This window comes from Budorcas taxicolor, chromosome 2 (genome assembly GCF_023091745.1).
Source record: "Budorcas taxicolor isolate Tak-1 chromosome 2, Takin1.1, whole genome shotgun sequence".
NCBI classification, from domain to species: Eukaryota; Metazoa; Chordata; class Mammalia; order Artiodactyla; family Bovidae; genus Budorcas; species Budorcas taxicolor.
Window position 1 is genome coordinate 124,747,882 of NC_068911.1, and position 19,663 is coordinate 124,767,544.

A 19,663-nucleotide genomic window follows, 5' to 3' on the forward strand; every position below is an offset into this window, starting at 1 on the left:
CTTCCACAACCCCCTAAGCTGTTTCCAGTGTAGTCTTCTCCATTTCAGTGAGTAACAACTCTATCTTTCCAGGGGCCATACATTTGAAAGTCAAATTTAACTCCTCTCATTTTCTCATATTCCACTTCCATCCAGACTGAACCTGTTGGCTGTATCTTCAAAACAGATCCAGGTGCTGATCATATTTTACCATCATCACTGCTCCCACTCTGGTGCAAGCCAGGGCACATCTCCAGGGATTAAGACATAATCTAACTGATTTCCCTGCATCCACACTTGCTCCTCTTATTCTCCACCCAGCAGTCAGAGTGATGCTATTAAGTCAGATTAGCATGCCAGGTTTTTGCTGACACATCCTGAAGTCTTCATGTATGATATCGCCCCCTCCTCATCCTCATCTTTTACACTCTCTCCTAGCTCACTCTGCTTCAATCCCAGCAGATGGCTTACTGTTCCTGGAAAAAAGCTAGGCAGCTTGAGCCTTTTCAGTGGCTCCCTTCCCTTTTTTGTATCTTCAAATATCTTCTTCCTCACTCACTCACTTTAGCCATTTCTGATAAATCCCTACCCCCTTCTTTGCTTCATTTTTCACCTTGGTTCTCATTACTTTCTAATACACTATGTAAACAGAAGCAGAAGATATTAAGAAGATGTGGCAAGGATACACAGAAGAACTATACAAAAAAGATCTTAATGACCCGGATAGCCATGATGATGTGATCACTCATCTAGAGCCAGACATCCTGGAATGCGAAGTGGGCCTTAGGAAGCATCACTGTGAACAAATATAGTGGAGGTGGTGGAATCCCAACTGAGCTGTTTCAAATCCTAAAAGATGATGCTGTGAAAGTGCTGCCAGCAAATTTGGAAAACTGACCAGTGGCCACAGGACTGGAACAGTCAGTTTTCATTCCAGTCCCAAAGAAGGGCAATGCCAAAGAATGTTCAAACCACCACACAATTGCACTCATTTCACATGCTAGCAAAGTAATGCCCCAAAATCCTCCAAGCTAGGCTTCAATAGTATGTGAACCAAGAACTTCCAGATGTTTCAGCTGAATTCAGAAAAGGCAGAGGAACCAGAGATCAAATTACCAACATCTGTTGGATCATAGAAAAAGCAAGAGAATTACAGAAAAAACAGCTATATCTGCTTCACTGACTACACTAAAGCCTTTGTGTAGATCACAACAAAATTCTTCAAGAGATGGGAATACCACACCACCTTATCTATCTTCTGGGAAACCTGTATGGAGGTCAAGAAGCAACAGTTAGAACTGGACATGGATCAACAGACTGGTTCCAAATTGGGCAAGGAGTACATCAAGGTTGTATATTGTCACCCTGCTTATTTAACTTATATGCAGAGTACATCATGAAAAACGCTGGGCTGGATGAAGCAGAAGCTGGAATCAATATTGCTGGGAGAAATATCAATAACCTCAGATATGCAGATGACACCACGCTTATGGCAGAAAGTGAAGAGGAACTAATAAGCCTCTTAATGAAGGTGAAAAAGGAGAGTGAAAAGGCTAGCTTAAAACTCAACATGCAAAAAACTAAAATCACGACATCCAGTCCCATCAGTTCATGGCAAATAGATTGGAAAACAATGGAAAGGTGAGCTACTTGATATTCTTGGGCTCCAAAATCACTGCAGATGGTGACTATAGCAATGAGCTTAAAAGATACTTGCTCCTTGGAATAAAAGCTATGACAAACCTAAATAGCATATTACAAAGCAGAGACATCTCTTTGCCAAGAAAGGTCCATATAATCAAAGCTATGGTTTTTTCAGCAGTCATGTCTGGACGTTGAGAGTTGGACCACAAAAAAGGCTGAGTGCCAGAGAATTGATGCTTTTGAACTGTGATATTGGAGAAGCCTCTTGAAAGTTCCTTGGACTGCAAGGAGATCCAACCAGTCAATCCTAAAGGAAATCAACCCTGAATATTCATTGGAAGGACTGATGCTGAAGGTGAAGCTCCAATACTTTGGCCGCCTGATCTGAAGAACTGAGTCATTTGAAAAGACCCTGATGCTGGGAAAGACTGAAGGCAGAAGAAGGGGACGACAGAGGATGAGATGGTTGGATGGCATCACCAACTCAACGGACTTGAGTTTGAACAAGCTCCGGGAGTTGGCAAAGGACAGGGAAGCCTGGCTTGCTGCAGTGCATGCGACTGCAGTCGGACACGACTGAGCAACTGAACCACAAATAAATTTTACTGATTTATTTGGTTTGCTGCTGCTGCTGCTAAGTCACTTCAGTTGTGTCCGACTCTGTGTGACCCCGTGGATGGCAGCCCACCAGGCTCCTCTGTCCCTGGGATTCTCCAGGCACAAATACTGGAGGGGGTTGCCATTTCCTTCTCCAATGCATGCATGCATGATTTGGTCTATTGCCTGTTATTTACCTTAGAATGTAAGCTCTACAAAGACAGGGATTTTTGTTTGTATTAGTTTTACTGATGCAGTTCCACTGCTGGCACATAGTTGTTGTTGTTCTCCTTTCTTTGTTACATAGTATTTAAAAGCCAATCAACCCACCTACCCAGCAGCTTTTTTCCCCTTAAGTGTCCTTGTCACATTTGTTGTCGTTCAGTTGCTAAGCTGTATTGGACTCTTTGTGACCCTATGAACTGCAGCACACCAGGCTTCCCTGTTCTATATAACCTATGTGCCTCCAAGGTTGGTTGAATCTCTAGATAGAAAACCTGCAGCTATGGAAGACTAACTATGACTTAACTATACACTGAGTAACTTCACTTTTAGAAATTTATCTCAGTTTATCTTGGATTTTCCAAGCTGATATAAATAAAATATGTACTGTTCCAGACTTTTAATAGATATATGAAAAAGAAAGGAAATATTCTGAACAGTGACAGAAATCTAACCTGTTTTGGTTCTCAAACTTGGTTTGAGAACATATTAATTATCTGAGGGGTTTAAAAATATATTTATGCCTGAGTCCCACCTTCAGAGATTCTGATTTAATTGGTTTGGATTAGTTGTCTCTTTTGTTATAGATTAGCAGCCTTTGATGATTAGTACTGAGATCCATTAATTCATTAGGGGCTGTAGATGGTAATTCTGTTCAAATCTTTGGGCCTGTATTTTTTCACAAACAAAATTAAGGGGTTAGAGTACATTATCTATAAGCATCTTTGCAACTGGAATACTTTATGTTCATACAGGAAAATCTCTTATTTAGATTATAGGAATATTTGCCATCTCTTCCAACTGGTTTATTGGTGTGTGTGTGCACATGTGGTGAAAGAAGAGCACACGCAGCAACATCATAATGCTTGGAAAGAACAAAACATTTATTTTTATTATAGAGAAACTGAGATAATAAATAAAAATTTCATAAAGAGTCATCAAGTCTTCCACTCCAATAGGTGTCAGGCATGATGTTAGAGTAAACTGTTACATGCTTACTGTAGGGCCAGCTAGAGCAAGAAACAGGTCTCTGAAACCAGGAGAACTGTGTTTAATTTTTTAAATAAAACTGTCATTTATTATTTTTTATAAATGTTGTAGTCTGTAGGGGCTGCTATAACAGAATACCATAAACTGGTGGCTTAATTTCTAAACAATAGTCATTGAGAAATATAAATATTTCACAATTCTGTTGGCTGGAAAGTCCATGATCAAGGTATTGGCAGATTTGGTATCTGGTGAGAAACTGCCTCCTGGCTCACAGACATCTGTCTTTTTGTTGTGACCTTACATGGTGAGAGGAGCAGGGAAGCTCCTTGGTGTCTTTTTTTAATTAGAGGATTAATTACACCTATAAGGGCTCTGTCTTCTATACCTAAGCATCTTTCAAAGATCTCACCTCCAAATACTAAAACATTGGTGACTAGATTTTAACACAAACACTAAGGACACAAACATGAAGTCTACAGCAACATAGGATGCTGAGAAACATTAGCAAACAACAAGTAATTCTTTCTAAAGTGTCTAGGTATATAGTATGAAAGGACTTTTGATTTTACAGAAGCCTTCTTATGCTCAATTTGTACGCATGATTTGTAGCATTTTCTACAACATCCTTTTAAGGATAAGGAGTATGATATATACTCCAGTTAGAGAAACCTTCCACCAATAAAGAAATAATTTTATTAGTTTTGAGTTCAACCAGTTGCCAATATTTTGTTTTTGCAGCTGAATAAATAATAAATTCAGGCAGACATTTACCTGTGTGGTACACTTGAAAGTTTAGAACACAAAAGTGAAAGTCATTCACTGTCATTAAAAAGATCATGTAGCTGAGTTGAATTAACTCATTCAGGGATGCATTTCTTCCCAAGGGAAACTACAAAGTTATTCATCACAAACTAACCTCACTGCCCCCACACAATTAGACATTAGAGATCAGATAAAATGTCACTGCACTTACTGGGCTTCCCAGGTTGTACAGTGGTAAAGAATCTGTCTGCTAATACAGGAGACACAAGAGACAAGGGTTTGGTTCCTGGGTTGTTAAGATGCCTTGGAGTAGGAAATGGCAGCCCATTCTAGTATTCTTGCCTGGAAAATCCAATGGACAGAGGAGCCTGGTGGGCTACAATCCATGGGGTCGCAAAGAGTCAGACACAATGGAGCACACAAGGCCTTTCTTTGGACCTTGCCAATCATGCTACAAAGTGGATTATCTCTGTAATGTGTGAGAACACTATAATTCTTGTTAGTTTGTTTTTTTTAATTGTTAATCTCACCACACAATATGTCTAGTACCAAACAGGCTTTGGCCAGGTGTTCTCTTCATGTTGTAATAGTTTAAAGGAGATGAATAGTACAAAGAAAGTGAAAATGACCATTCGGGTTCCAGAAACCAGAACCTAGTAGTGAGCATGGGTAGTGGGTCCTGGCCAGACTTAGGCACAAGATCTTAATGGATGCACTTCTGTATTGTTCTGGATCTCACTAAGCAATATCTTCTTTATGCAGAGTAGTAGTGTTGAGGTTCTGGGCATAAACTTATTTCATCTCAGAATAAGTCTGTGTTTGGGCTATGAAAATGAGAAAACCCCAGAGAAAACTAGTCTTAGAAGCAACACCTTGAAGTAATCTTGTAACTATAGTAACAAATCAGCAATATAGTCCTTATGATCTAACTGGCTGGGCAGAGTGATGAATATTTATTTCACTGAATGGTAATATTAAGAAAAATTATCTGGGTGTGGCAATAGTCACTCTTCCAGATACCTCTTTTTAAAAAAAAAATAAACATCACCCTTGAGGAGTGATCAATAATTTAAAACTGACCTAAGTTGAAGAATTACTGAAATACCCACTTCAGTTTATTTCTTAAGACTGCCTTTAGTTTTGGTGAATGAGAAAGCACTTGTTGCCATTTCCTTTCTGAGAACTGCTGAGTTAGTAGGGAAGGAAGTGAGAGATGTTCAATTCAATTCTGTCTTGTGGGGGAAGGACAGGGCTGGGCTGTGCCTCTGAGCACCAGCTTCTGCTTTTGCGGGGCTGGCTTCCCAAGTAGCTGGTTCCTATTTATAAATGTCTGTAAAATTGGTTTGAGGAGTCCTACAAATGACCCCGCGTTTAGGGAGTGGCTAACTTTCTTTGCCCCAAACTCAGGGCCATAACTCAGAGGAATATTCTTAATTGGTTTCCTATCCATAAATACTTTAAAGATTTGGTCAAACCTTAAGAGGGGGGGAAAAAAAAAAAGAGGGTCTGATTTAAATGTTGCTTCTGTGAGAATTTTTTTTTTTTTTGGTCTGTGTTGAAGAATATAACTTGAGAAAAACCTAGTTGAAGCATCAAGTCACATCAGATAATAATGATAGAATGAGAGCTTCTGATCCAGACTGGTAGTCTATGGGAGCCCTAATGTTGGACGTAGTTCTGCCGTTAACTGACATGTTTCATTATTTATTTGATATTGAAATCACGCTTATATTATTTTATACCATTTTCCAACATTACATCAGTGTCTTTGGCACACTGAACCTTATCTGTCCATGAACTGAATGTTTCTTAAGAATGTGTTGACTCTCCTGCTAATGCTGTGATTATTGTTGAAACTCATTTCTTGTGCTGTAATAGATCTATGCTGCTTGTTTGTAGATGTTTGGGAAATGGTGTGGTTGAGATAAAAATATTCAGAAAGATTCAAGGAAAAATTAAGTCTTCTGCCAACTAAATTCTCTGATATTCTTCTTAACATGTTACCATCTCAGATAGTTAATGAGATAATTTTCTAAAGTGCTATCTTGCTGCTAATACTTTCATTTCTTTAGTCTGCTTTTTGACTCATAATTCCACCATTGCAATTTAACTCTAAAAATTACCTTTAGGCTGGAGGGCTCTGGGGTCAAGACTGACTAGATTCAAAATTCAGTTTGGCCTTCTCTGGGCTTCCCTGGTGGGTCAGAGGGTAAAGCGTCTGCCTGCAATGTGGGAGACCAGGGTTTGATCCCTGGGTTGGGAAGATCCTCTGGAGAAGTAAATGGCAATCCACTCCAGTACTCTTGCCTGGAGAATCTCCTGAACGGAAGAGACAGTCCACGGGCTCCCAAAGAGTTGGACATGACTGAGTGACTTCACTTACTTTCTTTTTGGCCTTCCCTGGCTATGTGGTCTCAGGTGAATTTCATTATCTGTAAAATGGGGATTAAAAATTAGCAATCACAGAATTATAGGATAGCAAGGGGGAAAATATTCCTTGAGTATCTACTATCTTTTAGGCACTGTTGGACAATTTGGGGCTTCCCAGGTGGCAGAGTGGTGAAGAACTCTCCTGTCTATGCAGGAGACATTAGAGATGCAGGTTTGATCTCTGGATCGGAAGATTACCTGCAGGAGGGCATGGTAACCCACGCCAGTATTCTTGCCTGGAGAATCCAATGGACAGAGGAGCCTGGCAGGCTACAGTCCATAGGGTCGCAGAGTCGGACACATCTGAAGTGACTTAGCTTGCGCACACACACATCGGATAATTTATGAGCCCATGTGACGCTCTGTGAAGTAGGCATCCTTTTATTTTTGGATGATTCAATTATGACCAGAAAGCTTAGTCAATTGTCCTAAAGGTCACACAGCTGGTAACTACTTTAAGCTCAGGTTTGTTTCTAAAGCATAACATAAAGAAAAATTTACTCTTTTCCCTCCCCAGGTGATAGTTTCAGGGTTTCCCACTGCTATTACAGTTGTTTTGCATGTAGAAAACCAATGTGTGACTTGGTAGGTCATGACATGGAGGAAATTTAAATGTGGAAGAAGTGAAAGAGACAATATGAAAAAACTACATACTGTATGATTTCAACTACATGACATACTGGGAAATGAAGACATTTAAATATCAGTAGTTGTCAGGGATTAGGGGAGAGGGAAAGATGAATAGGTGGCACATAATATTTTTAGGGTGGTAAAACTACTCAGTATGATACTATAATGGTGAATATACATTATACATTTATCCAATGTATAATATTATAAATGTATTATTATACATTTATACAATGTACAACACTAAGAGCTGACCCTAAGGTAAATTATGGACTTTGGGTGACGTATTAATATAGATTCATCAACTGCAACAAAGGTACCACTCTGGGGGGGATACTGATAATAGGGAGAGGTTATGCATGTGCAGGTGTAGAGTGTAAGGGAAATCTATGTACCTTCGTAACTTTTGCTGTGAACACAAAACTGTGCCAAAAAAAAGAAAGTCTACTAAAAAACAAACAAGCATAAAGAAAAGCAAAATAGTGAAACGGTGTAACCTGAGAGAAGAGTAAGGAAAATAAATCCGCAAAAGAACTTATCTGCCTAGCGCTATAGAGTGAAAAACACGAAGTCTAAGTCGGACAACTTATGCGGACGCCCTGCTTGCTCACAAAGTTACTAGGTGACCTTCAGCAACCTACTTCACCTTTCTGGCGTGTCTGCGTGCTCAGTCGCTTCAGTCATGTCTGACTCTTTGCGACCCTATGGACTATAGCCCACCAGATTCCTCTGTCCATGGGATTTTCCGGGCAAGAATAAAATGGAGTGGGTTGCCATGCCCTCCTCCAGGGGATCTTCCCGACCCAGAGATAGAACCGGTGTCTCTTGCACTGCAGGCGGATTCTTTACCGATGAGCCACGGGGAAGCCCCCACCTTACTGGATCTCCGTTTCAAAATGCTTTAAAATGTGTCAGTTAAACTATCTCGAACTTCTCTTCCGGCCCTAAAATCACAGCTTTATACCTAAGAACCCATCCCTACTTTTTCTTTCAACCCAGAACCACCACCCTCGCCTAAACCTTGTTCTTACTCAACTGCGTACTTTGTGACGTGCCCGCTGGATCTGAAAACACAGCAACTGGTCCCCGTGACGGCGAAACTAAACAGAGGGGGTGGAAGACTGAATTCTGAGGGGGGAAAAAAATGTGCGTAAGCCCAAGAGTTACACAGCCAGCGGCAGTAACCTGAAGAAGACACGGATGGGTAAAACTGACGCTACGTAGCGACGGCGGAAGAGGGAGGAGGGTGGGGTGAGGCCGAGAGCCGATTGGATGGCTGAGGAGGCGGGGCCCGCGCTCACAGCGCTAGGAAGAACGAGGGAGGAACCAGGGAAGCTGCGCGCGCGTCGCTCGCTGGTCTCTGCACCGTGGCTTCCCTTCTCCGGAGCGGGGAGGGCGGGTCGTAGGGCGTGCCGACGCCGTGTGACGCCACAAGGGGAGGAGCGACCCGAGGGTCCTGCCGGCGCGCGGGCGCGTTCCGCAGTCGGTGTTTGGGACGCTGGGTGTTCGGAGACTCGGTCTCTGCTCCGGGTTTGGTATCACAGCCCAACCCTCCCCGGAGTCCGGGACGGACAGGGCACGCGCCCGTGTCTGTGTGTCAGCGGGACTCAGGACAGAAGCGTCCTCTCGCTACCTTTTTTTCTTCCTTTTATCCAAAGAAGGGGGCAGCTCTCACGCTTGCCTTCCTGTCGCCCCGTTGGGAGCGGGGTTGGTGTGCGGAGTGGTTCGTCTTTTTTTCTTTTAAACTTGTGAGCGCTTTTTTTTTTCCCCTCCCCCTTTTTTAGGCTTAGTGCCGTCTGGACTGGTTTCCTCGGTCCCTGACTAACCGCTTTCTGCCCCTTCTCTCGCCACCCCCGCCCAAGGTCGCCCCTGCGCCCTCGCCCCTGGCCCGGGGTGGGTGGGAAGCTTTGTCCGGCTCCCTCCCCACCCGAGTCTCCGCAGCGTAGCCGCACCTGCCTCAATATGAACGGGGTCAGGGACCCCCCTCTTTTTATAAAAGATATTAAGCCCGGACTGAAAAACTTAAATGTCGTCTTTATTGTCCTGGAGATAGGTAAGTGGGGTCCGCAGCCCGCCCCGCCGCCCTGTGCGTCCCGGGACAGGAGGGAAGGGCACCGCCGCTGCGAGCCGGGGGCTCCCCTCCCCCTCTCTCCCTCTCTTCTCCCCTCCCCCATCCACGTGGCCCCGTTGGCCCCCGCCGCCTTGGAAGCCCGCCTGCGGCGAGAACCAGGGGCTCTGCCTCTTCCCACCTTTCAGGTGCATTTTGATCCCGGAGGAGGAGTTAGCTTTTTGGAAGTCCTCATTATCTAATACACCCCTCCCCCTTTTGATTTTTAAATCTTCACAGGACGCGTGACCAAAACCAAAGACGGCCATGAAGTGAGATCATGCAAAGTAGCAGATAAAACTGGCAGCATCACTATCTCCGTGTGGGATGAAATCGGAGGTCTTATACAGCCAGGGGATATTATTCGGTTGACCAGAGGGTAGGTGTGCTTAAAAGGGTTGGGGAATGAGTGTGCCTCCAAAGTAGGAGTCTGCAGAACCCGAATTGGCTGACGCCCGGCACCTTGGCAAATTCTGGATAAAGTTTAGTGTTTTCTGTGGGCCACCTCAAGGATTTTTGAGCCCCATCCATGTTAACCTGAGATGGTGGGCGGCGTTGGGGTGTAACACCTTTGCTTTTAAAAGTTTCCCAGTTTCAGCTGGGAATCTAAATAGCCACACCTTGTTTACAAATTAGGTAGATTTTTAAATATCATTCTAGAATTACCCAGTCTTTTTAGTAGATTATTAAAAGTGACATAGTTAATACTTCATCTTTTTTCATTAACTATATAATGTAGTTGTCACTTAGTTTATTTCCCCAACCTTTACCCCTTTTAATAACTTTTGAAGTCCTACCCACATTTTATTTGTATACACATTTAGACCGTGTGAACTTAAATTGAGATTGTAGCTGGAGAATTTAGCCAGTTTTGTAGTGTGTCAAATTTGTACACAGATGTTAAAAATTGAAAGGAAGTTTACAATATCTGGAAGGTGCATTCTTGAAAATGATTCCTTTTGCCTACTGTTGTAAGGTCAGTGTTGCGCAAAACCCAGAATGTTGTGCAGAAAATGTTTGACAGATATCTATGATACCTCTGTCCAAGAGTTAGTTGGCAGATTGATTTTTAAAAATAATTTAGTACATTCTTCTGGAGGGTTGGTGGGGGAGGTTAGAAGTTAGACTGCATTTACCAAGATTTACCAAGTTTTTAACTTTGGAAGATAAAATGCTAGAGAAGGATCTTTAGATTTTGGAAGCTTTTTGATTTACAGAATTATAATAATTCATTGGTCATAACTATAGGAAAAGTAGGTGGAGATTGATGTTAGCTTAGTGAATAGAATCTCAGAAAAGTGTTGGATCACCCTGAAAGTAGGAACCTAAGAGCCCTTTGATAGTATTTTACAGGTCTTACAGCACCTTCAGGAAGTGAGGCAGAGTATCATCAAAGGAGGAAGTGAGAGTCAGGACTTAGACATTTTTTTCTCATACCCTGTGACTCATTATGACACTGGTTAAGTCTTTTAAACTTCCACATTTTTAACTTCCACAAAAGAGAATTTCTACCAGGGAGAGTAGGGTGAAAATTAGCATAATTAAAGTTTTTTGGCTGCCGAAGTATCTCATCCAGTGATTAGAAGTTATTTTATACACTGTAAACAGCTTCTCATTTCGATTATCGCTTATTTTGTAGTCACAGAAAATACTTAGATGTGTCCATCAAAAAACCTGTGGAAAAACTAAGTCAGTAGCCAAGTAGTATCTGTAGGATCTTAAGGAGTATAGTTACTGAGGAGTACAGTGTAAAGTAAAATTCAAACCCAAAGAAATATACTATTTTCTAACTTCTGTTTAATCTTGAAGTTACTTCGTTTTCTCAACTTTCTGTAAAATGGGAATCCCAGGTGGCACTAGTGGTAAAGAACCTGCCTGCCAGTGCAGGAGACATTAAGAGACATGGATTCAGTCCCTGGGTTGAGAAGATCCCCTAGAGAAGGATATAGCAACCCACTCCAGTATTCCTGCCCGGAGAATCCCATGAACAGAGGAGCCTGGCGGACTAGGACAGTCGGTGGGATCACGAACGGACACAGCTAAAGCAACTTAGCACGCATACCTTACTTACTAAAGTAACATACCCAGTGGAGTCTGGCCTATTTGTAAGACCCTTAAATTCTTGTTGAATCTAACAACAGAAGCTTTGGAAGAAAGGTATACATCTCAATAGTGGTAATTTGGATATTGACATGTATATCAGAAAATCCTGCAAACATTGATCTCATTCCTGAAATAAGTGAAAGTTAAATGTTTTAGTGCTGCAATTCATGGGGTCGCAAAGAGTCGGACACGACTGAGCGACTGGACTGAAATGTTTTAGTTGCAGTAAGTTCAAATTTTCTCTCAAAATAGGTGTTAATTTTTACCTTAATAAGGGAAGACATTAGTGCACTGTCTCAGTCAGTTTTTTGTGCAACAAAGTGATGAGTGGAATCCTTAATAAATAACATTTACTAAATGAAAAGAAATACATAATGTGAGACTAGAAGAATTTTATTAACTTGTATTAAAAGATAAACCATCACTGTACTTAGTTAAATAATGCTTGGTTATAATGTATCTTTCTAAATCATGAAACTTAGTTGCACAAAGAAACAAGCCTTGGGCTTATTTTATAATACTAAATTATATTTTTCATAGATTTGTGTATAGGATTATTTTGTCTAATGATACTGTCTGAATTCAAAATTGTTTAAATGTTCAGCCATTGTTGCTAAAAATAGGGAATTTGGAAAAACAAATCAGTGTAATATTATGATCTTAGTGTTTTAGCCCCTTCCTTGATTAAATTTACTAAATTTTTAGTAACTTAGGAATAACACATACTAGCCTGTGTTTTATAGAGGCAAAAGAAAAACTATTTTACCAGTATCTGGTAGGCCAATTACATAAGTGTAAAATTAAACACTAGGATGTTGATTTTATATGTCCTGTGATTGAATAAGGTTAAGTCTCTGCAGTTTGAAAGTTCTCCCTTTTTTGATTCACTAAAGATGTGATCTTTGGAGTATAATAATGCTTCCTTTGCAAAAAGACTTCTATTTTCTAGGGTTAGTTATTGTTTAATTGTATCAAAATTTGGCAGTAGATTTTTCTTCATATTATTATTTAGTAGGTAACAAGTTAATCAATGGCAGAGACAGGGCTTAACCCCCACCTGCACCCCAGTACAAAAAGTTGAAGGAAACATACATATTTCCATAGAACTATTTCTTTTCTTTCTAGGTATGCATCCATGTGGAAAGGATGTCTGACACTTTATACTGGAAGGGGTGGGGAACTTCAGAAAATTGGGGAGTAAGTATTAAAATATGTTTCATATAATCAAATAAATTACAAATAATATCAACAGAATAACTGGTAGGTATGAAGTATGCACCTCTTCCCTGACCTTTTTTGACTGGTAAACTGAATGCTTCCAGCAGCTTAACTTTCTGTGTATGTGCTAGTTTAACAACTATCAGTACTGTTTCCTGTGGTTGAGAATGTCAGTTTTTCCTGGCAAAGAGCATTAAGAAGCTGAACTTGAGATGATCCCCAGTGGGACCATTTCTGTCGGCTTTGGAAACGTGTGTCTTTCAGGTGTCACAAGTACCATTTGAAGTAAACTCTTATCTAGTGAATTTTCAGTTAAGAAGCTGAGTATTAGTTTTAGGCAGTAAGTTTAATTTTTCTTTTTCTCTGTTTATGGGTGAATATGTACCCATATGTAAAAGGACTTGAAGCAGTGACAATTGAAGTCCTATATTTATCCAGTCTAGGTACTGGACAGGCTGCCACAGTGTGAGCTTCCATAAACTACTACCCTGGTAATCTCCACCTTGACTTGGAGGAACCATCCTCTCTAGTGGTGTAAAGGTAGTTCAGTCTCCACACTGGCCTAGATATTTGGGATGTACTCATAAAGTATGGTGTAGGCAGTGAACCAGACCATTAAGTCCATTCTACTTGGTTTATGCCTAAGACACCTACTTAATATCTATAAAAATAGAGGATATCTAAAGAGAGAAGCCACAAATGGCACCAGAAAACAAAGGAAGAATGTTTTCTACACTGCAGGCATAAGATACTTTGGGAAAAATAAGCAGTGTTTGAGCTTTTTTAAGCTTTTAAAGATAATAAATTGGTAACACTGCTTCTGCTAGGAGGAAAATTAGAGTTCACTTCTGTTCATATTTAGAGTAATGTTAGAGCAGTGTGCTGTGAGAGATCTTAGCATCAGTCTTACAGAAAGATGCAGGATTCTGACTCAGCCTTCACATACATGTACAGTATTTATCATAGTGGAGGTCAGTTACATGAAGAACCACTGGAGGTCACTCAATGCATAGTGACTTTGTGTTGGGGTCAGTATAGGAGTTACCAAAACTGATTTTAATTTGTGGGTTGAGGAGCTAAGAAAATGCTTATGTGTAATGTTAATTAATATACACCATAGTCATTTGATAAGTCTTGGGATAAACTGTTTTCTTGATAGCCAGTTGTCTTTTATTAATGCCTATAAAATCCACTTTTAACCTTGAATGATTATCTTTGCAGATTCACAGTGATTGGTCAAAGAATGACTATGACTGGATGAGTGTGTGAGTGGATCAGTGCAAATCCATCACCACTGCTGGAAAAACCACTCTGGAACCCTATACATGGTTCAGAGGCATCAATCAGCCTCTGTGGAAAAATAGGACAAGATATGTTCCTGTGTCCTTGATCTTTGACATTTAATTTTTGCAGTACAGAATTAGAACTAAAATACAGAATAGAATGTTTTTAACATTGTAGACAATCAAGTATTTGAGTTTTTTTTTTTTTTAATGAAACAAAGCTTTTAGGAAGTTTTACTATAAATGAATAGAGTTAGTTAGGATGTTGCTAGTTGGTTAATTCATTGACATCTAAGTTCTTTATTCCTGTCAGTTATGCATATTATATAAAGGTTGATTATTTCAGAAATCATTCAAATTGTCCTTTATTGTCTTTCAGATTTTGTATGGTTTATTCAGAATTGCCAAATTTCAGTGAACCTAACCCAGATTATCGAGGACAACAGAACAAAGGGGTAATTAATCCAAATGTATTGTCTGTTTTTATGATTAGGCTAATTTGACTGTGTAATATAATTCTATGGCTAGGTTGCCAAGCTTTTCATATCCTAAGTGTAATGGAGACAGTTTTAAAAAGAATCTTTTAAAGGTCATTTTCATTTTATGTGTTTTGTGAGTCTGTATAGGATCTGAAATGGTGCTGATGAACCTATTTGCAGGGAAGGAATGGAGACAAAAACGTGGAAAATGGACTGGTGGACAGACTGGGGGAAGGAGAGGGTGGGATGAATTGAGCAAGTAGTATTGACATATATACATTGAAGTGAAGTTGCTCAGTTGTGTCCGACTCTTTGCAACCCTATGGACCATAGCCTACCAGGCTCCTCTGTACATGGGATTTTCCAGGCAAGAGTACTGGAGTGGGCTGCCATTTCCTTCTCCAGAGGATCTTCCCAACCCAGGGATTGAACCCGGGTCTCCCACATTGTAGGTAGATGGTTTACCGTCTGAGCCACCAGGGAAGCCTATACTGTGTGTAAAACAGTTAATGGGAAGCTGCTGTATGACACAAGGAGCCCAGCCTGGCGCTCTGTGACAGCCTTAGAGGGGTGGGACTGGGTAACTGGTGGGAGGGAGGTTCAAAAGGGAGGGACACACACACATATACTTAGTTATGTCAGATTTGAGTTGTACAGCAGAAATCAACATTGTAAAGCAATTTCCTGCAATGAAAAATGAAATTTAAAAATTGTTTTAAAAAGGCTTGAAAGTTAAAGAATGGATGCATGTTCTATGTTTATTTTGAAATCTTCATTTGATTAAGTTAAAACTTTGTTTTTTTATAGGCACACAATGAACAGAAGAATAATTCCATGAATAATAGTAACAATGTGGGTACAGGTACATTTGGACCAATGGGTAAGATTTTTTTTTGTGTTTGGCATATTTGTAATCAGGTATAAGAATTAAGGGAATCTCTTATGCAAAAAAAATTGTCTTTAGGCAAAAATTAGTACTAAAAGGGAAAGTACTGTGAAAGAGGGAATTCTCAAAGAACTACTTTTTCTAGAAAAAAAAATACCCTCTTATTAAGCTAGTTTATTGAGCACATTCTGTATTTAAACATTTGGACCAGTTACTGGGAACACAGTGATTAAGAAATTAAGTTTTGATGATGCATTACGCTATTTTTTATTGATTTTTACAGAATTTCTATAATCTAGTAAATATAGTAGATGCAGAATAACTGGTTATTTTTGTTTACTGAAAGCATTTTATCCTCAGATTAATAGCTCACCTTAGTTTTTCATATGCTAATAGCTGGCCTTTACCCCTCAAATACCCTCAAAGGTCAGTGGCTCTTATATCCTTGTTAAAGGTCTTTTGAAGCCTTTATTCTAAAGACTTAGGGAAAAATCTTTTGTGATTGTTAATTCATTAGGGTGGCTGAGGACTTCTCTGGCTGCTTAGACTGTAGAGAATCCACCTGCAATGTAGGAGACCTGGGTTCAATCCCTGGGTTGGGAATATCCCCTGGAGAAAGGGCATAGCAATCTGTTCCACTATTCCTGCCTAGAGAATCCCCATGGACAGAAGAGCCTGGCGGACTGAGGTCTGTAGGGCCGCAGAGTTGGACACAGCTGAGCACACAGCACAGTGTGGCTGGAATTTACTTGACCTGTTGGCTACATGTTTTGGCACAGCTCTGATGATTTTTATGTTGTGGGACACTGCTGTTTTTTCCTTTAAAAAGTTAGAATTACAGTCTCTCTCTTAAAACACTACTAACCTCATTTGAATCAAATGCCAATGCTTATATACTATTTTTCTTTTACTCTTGCCCTCAATACAGGTAGTACATTATGCTTTTTTCCTACTTTGTTATTATCTCATTCAGTTGCCCAAGTTGCTCTTTTCCCTCACTCCTTATTGATACAAGCATCAAGTTAATACATTTGAAGTAATTACACATTTGGAAAAACCTAGAACTCGCACTGATTTTTTTCCAGTAGTTTACAAATAAAGGTGTTTGTTTTCCATAATATTCTTATAAGCATTAATAGCATGTGTTACAACTTCAAGTAGATGTAATTCTGTCTGAAAATGGTGATTTTTTTATATTCTTTTTTAGGAAATGGGGTTCAGACTGGCCCAGAAGCAAGGGGATGCCAATTTTCATATGCTGGTAGAAGCAATGGCCGGGGACCTATAAATCCACAGCTACCAGGAACAGCTAATAATCAAACAGTCATGACCACAATAAGTAATGGCAGGGACCCTCGGAGAGCCTTTAAAAGATGACCTATGCCAGATACTCACATGTAGTTTTTAAACTACATGCCCTACTTGAACACTTATTGCACTTTTATTTATTGTTAACTGTGAAAACTGTCCTTTATCTGTTTCTTTTTATGTTTTTGGTTTGTTAACAAGAGTGGTTTGTTTTTTATAGAAGAACTATTAAGCTGCTCGAGTCTCCTATTGAAGAATGGGAACACTCTGAAGAATAGGGGCGTTTATTTTTAGAGCAAAAAGATCTTTGGATATCCTCTAAAAAACCTGCACCCATTTCATGGGTGAGTTACTTACGCCATCAGCATTTTAGCCTCTATGAGTCTGTCTTCTATATAAATTTTGTAATATTTAAAATAAGGCTTAGTGGGAGATGTTCTTTTGTCTTAAATACAGATATTGCCAACTAAAGCAATAACTACCAAAAAAACAAAAATCTGGTCAATGTTAACAGCAATTTTTGAGTGTGACTCCAGGGAATGATTGACTTCTTGAGTGATTGCCATTAAGATTTTCCAAGGACCGAATCATCCTAAACTCTTGTTTTGTTACCAAAAAGCATATTTATCAGAATTATGGAATAGAATGTGACCTGTATTATGACAAATTTTTAGAAGGAATCTAAATTTATTTTAGGGTAGTCCTATTAATATTTATCAGCTTTGTGCATTTCACTGAATGGAAATTTAAACCTGAGGCCTTGAATGTTTATTTTTTGAAACTACCATGTCAAATATTGAAGTTTAATTTGAGGGAGTTATGAAGTGATAATAAACATTGATCTAACTTTTACAAATTATGGTAGATAAACATTATAGTGAAGGCAACTCAAATTGAATTTATGTAGAAATATTCAATCTGATAGGGTCCTGGGTACTTGCAGAAAATCAGCCTGGAGCGAAAATTCTAGGTACTTACTTATTTGATGGGACTGTGTGTGTGTGTTTATTGTCAAAATTTCTGAACACAATTCACAAAGCCTTATCAGCAGAAGTTAAGAAATGGCTCTCTCAAAGAAGCAAATACAGCTTTATTTAGAAATATAAAGGTTAAATTTATTCATGTGATGTTAAATGGTGTCCAGTTCCACTTTTCACTGTAGTGTGGATAACTGGAAAATTTTTCCTTTGTCAGAATTAAACTCTTCTTCAAAATTATCTCTTGAATAAAATTTGCATTAATGTTAACAGACCTACCTTATTTTTGCTCTTTTCATGATTTACAGTGGAGAGCCAGTACTTTTTTTTTTTTTACTGTAACTGTAGTCATGACTTCAGCCTGGGTGACTACTTAGCTCTGTATTTGTCACTTTGTCTTTTTTCTCTCACCTCAAATAGCAAAATAGTTTAAGTAGGCTTTGTTTTCTGAAAGTGCCATGGCATTTGAATATAAAAATCTGTGCCAGATATTTATTTGCTCTAATCCAGTTTCTAACAGTGTGCCGCATATCAGGCACTGTGTCAATAGTGTTAAGAGGTAAAGCAAGTAATGAATAAGCTCAAGAAGTTTCTTTATGGTACTTAAGTAACTGGGGATGATACGTTATAGAAATAAGCTTTCCCTTTATTCACATACTGATTAGTATAGTTCATTTGGTTTTGTGACTAGTACCTTTTCAGGATGTTCACAAAATTACAGATGTTTGAAGTAAAAAAAATTGCAAATTAGTTTTTTTTTTAATCTTTAAGTAAGGGTAGAAGCCCTAAGACTGAGTTATTTGTGGGAGATTAGTATTAAAGGTGATTTTGAATGAAAGAATTTTAGAGTTTTTAAAAAAATAATCAGGTAATGGCTTGCTGAGATGCTAATCCTGGCCTGATTCTCTTCACCTGTGGTATTGGACAAGCTGTTCACTTAAAACCTCTGTAAACCTTAGGTTCCATAACTATAAAAATAAGTAAGTGATATTACCCCTTTAGAGTTATTTAAGATTTTTCCAAGTGAATGATTAGAATGATTTCTAGCTCCTAATAAGCAGTCAAATGTTTATTGTCTAATCATGTCTCAAGAATAGGAAAAAATGCAGGAGTTAGGTGTGGAGGTATTGTTACCCTTTAATGTGTTGAGATTAAGTAGAGAAAGACCTTACATTTTACTTTTGTGATTGATGTTTGCCTCAATAATTTAACCTTGCTGTTCTGTGGGTTTTTAAAAAAATCATTTATTAACAAATTTCTTTTTTCTTAAGGGAAGCCTCCAAAACCAAAGCAAAGTGAGTTACAATTCATATTGAATATTTGCCTTCTCAGCCTGCTTGGACAGTACTCATCAAGAAGTTAAGAGGAAGAAAGTTTCCCACCTTCCCCCTTCCTGGCGCTTTGAGCTAACAACTTCCTAAGTTTAAACACCTACTGAAAACAAAGGCCATTTGATATAGAAATACACGCTACTGGGTTTGGGTCCCACTTTATATTTCTAAGTCAGTTCTGAAGTGGATTGAAGTGAATTGAAATCTCATTAGGCAGGTGGCCCCTTCTCTCTGGGCAGGTTCATTGGGGGATTACTATAATACAGACTTGGAAACATGAAACCCATAAAGAAAGGTGGTGTTACATATTAGTGAAGCCTGCAGGATGCTTTCCCATGGACATTTATGCCAACTTATGTTTGCTTGGTTCCTATAGTTTTAGTAATTGCATTTTAAATTTGAGGACAGTTTAACTTGAGGCTCCCCTATCACTGAGAACTGAGTGTTTGTCACTTGTAGTTTTATCTTTTAACATTTTAAGAGAATGTTTAATTTGCTTGATTGAGTAATAATGCTGAGGGAATGATACTAAAAACAAATAGATGCAGGGTTAGTAAGATCAATGATCTATGAACATGTAAAGTAATCAGAAGGTGGTTAACCGGCCCTAGAAAGTTTTCTCAGAAGGTACAAATTTGAGAGTATTTTACATCAGTCTTAAGACATAGTAGCAGTTCTTAGTTTATATGGATCAGACATTCCAATTTAGTTACTGAC

General features: G+C 39.3%; 1 protein-coding gene across 2 annotated transcripts; it reads left to right on the forward strand.

Annotated features, from left to right (window-relative positions):
- Positions 1-8,796: 8,796 nt before the first annotated feature.
- NABP1 (nucleic acid binding protein 1) lies at positions 8,797-19,003 on the forward strand. 2 transcript variants are annotated; one of them, XR_008198944.1, is made up of 7 exons: positions 8,797-9,307; positions 9,602-9,740; positions 12,590-12,661; positions 14,345-14,420; positions 15,252-15,324; positions 16,538-16,982; positions 18,887-19,003. XR_008198944.1 is itself a non-coding variant. In XM_052635610.1 (6 exons), the coding sequence occupies exons 1-6, from the start codon at positions 9,217-9,219 to the stop codon at positions 16,705-16,707; spliced, it is 621 nt and encodes a 206-aa protein (XP_052491570.1). In that variant the 5' UTR covers positions 8,797-9,216; the 3' UTR covers positions 16,708-17,702. The 2 variants fall into 2 exon arrangements, 1 of the variants encoding a protein (XP_052491570.1); XM_052635610.1 differs by lacking the exon at positions 18,887-19,003 and having other exon boundaries at positions 16,538-17,702.
- Positions 19,004-19,663: the final 660 nt, after the last annotated feature.

Coding starts and splice junctions, on each gene's coding strand:
- NABP1 (XM_052635610.1), top strand. CDS start 9,217: ATGAACGGGGTCAGGGACCCCCCTCTTTTTATAAAAGATATTAAGCCC. Junction 9,741..12,589: donor ATTATTCGGTTGACCAGAGG/GTAGGTGTGCTT, acceptor TTTTCTTTCTAG/GTATGCATCCATGTGGAAAG. Junction 12,662..14,344: donor GAACTTCAGAAAATTGGGGA/GTAAGTATTAAA, acceptor ATTGTCTTTCAG/ATTTTGTATGGTTTATTCAG.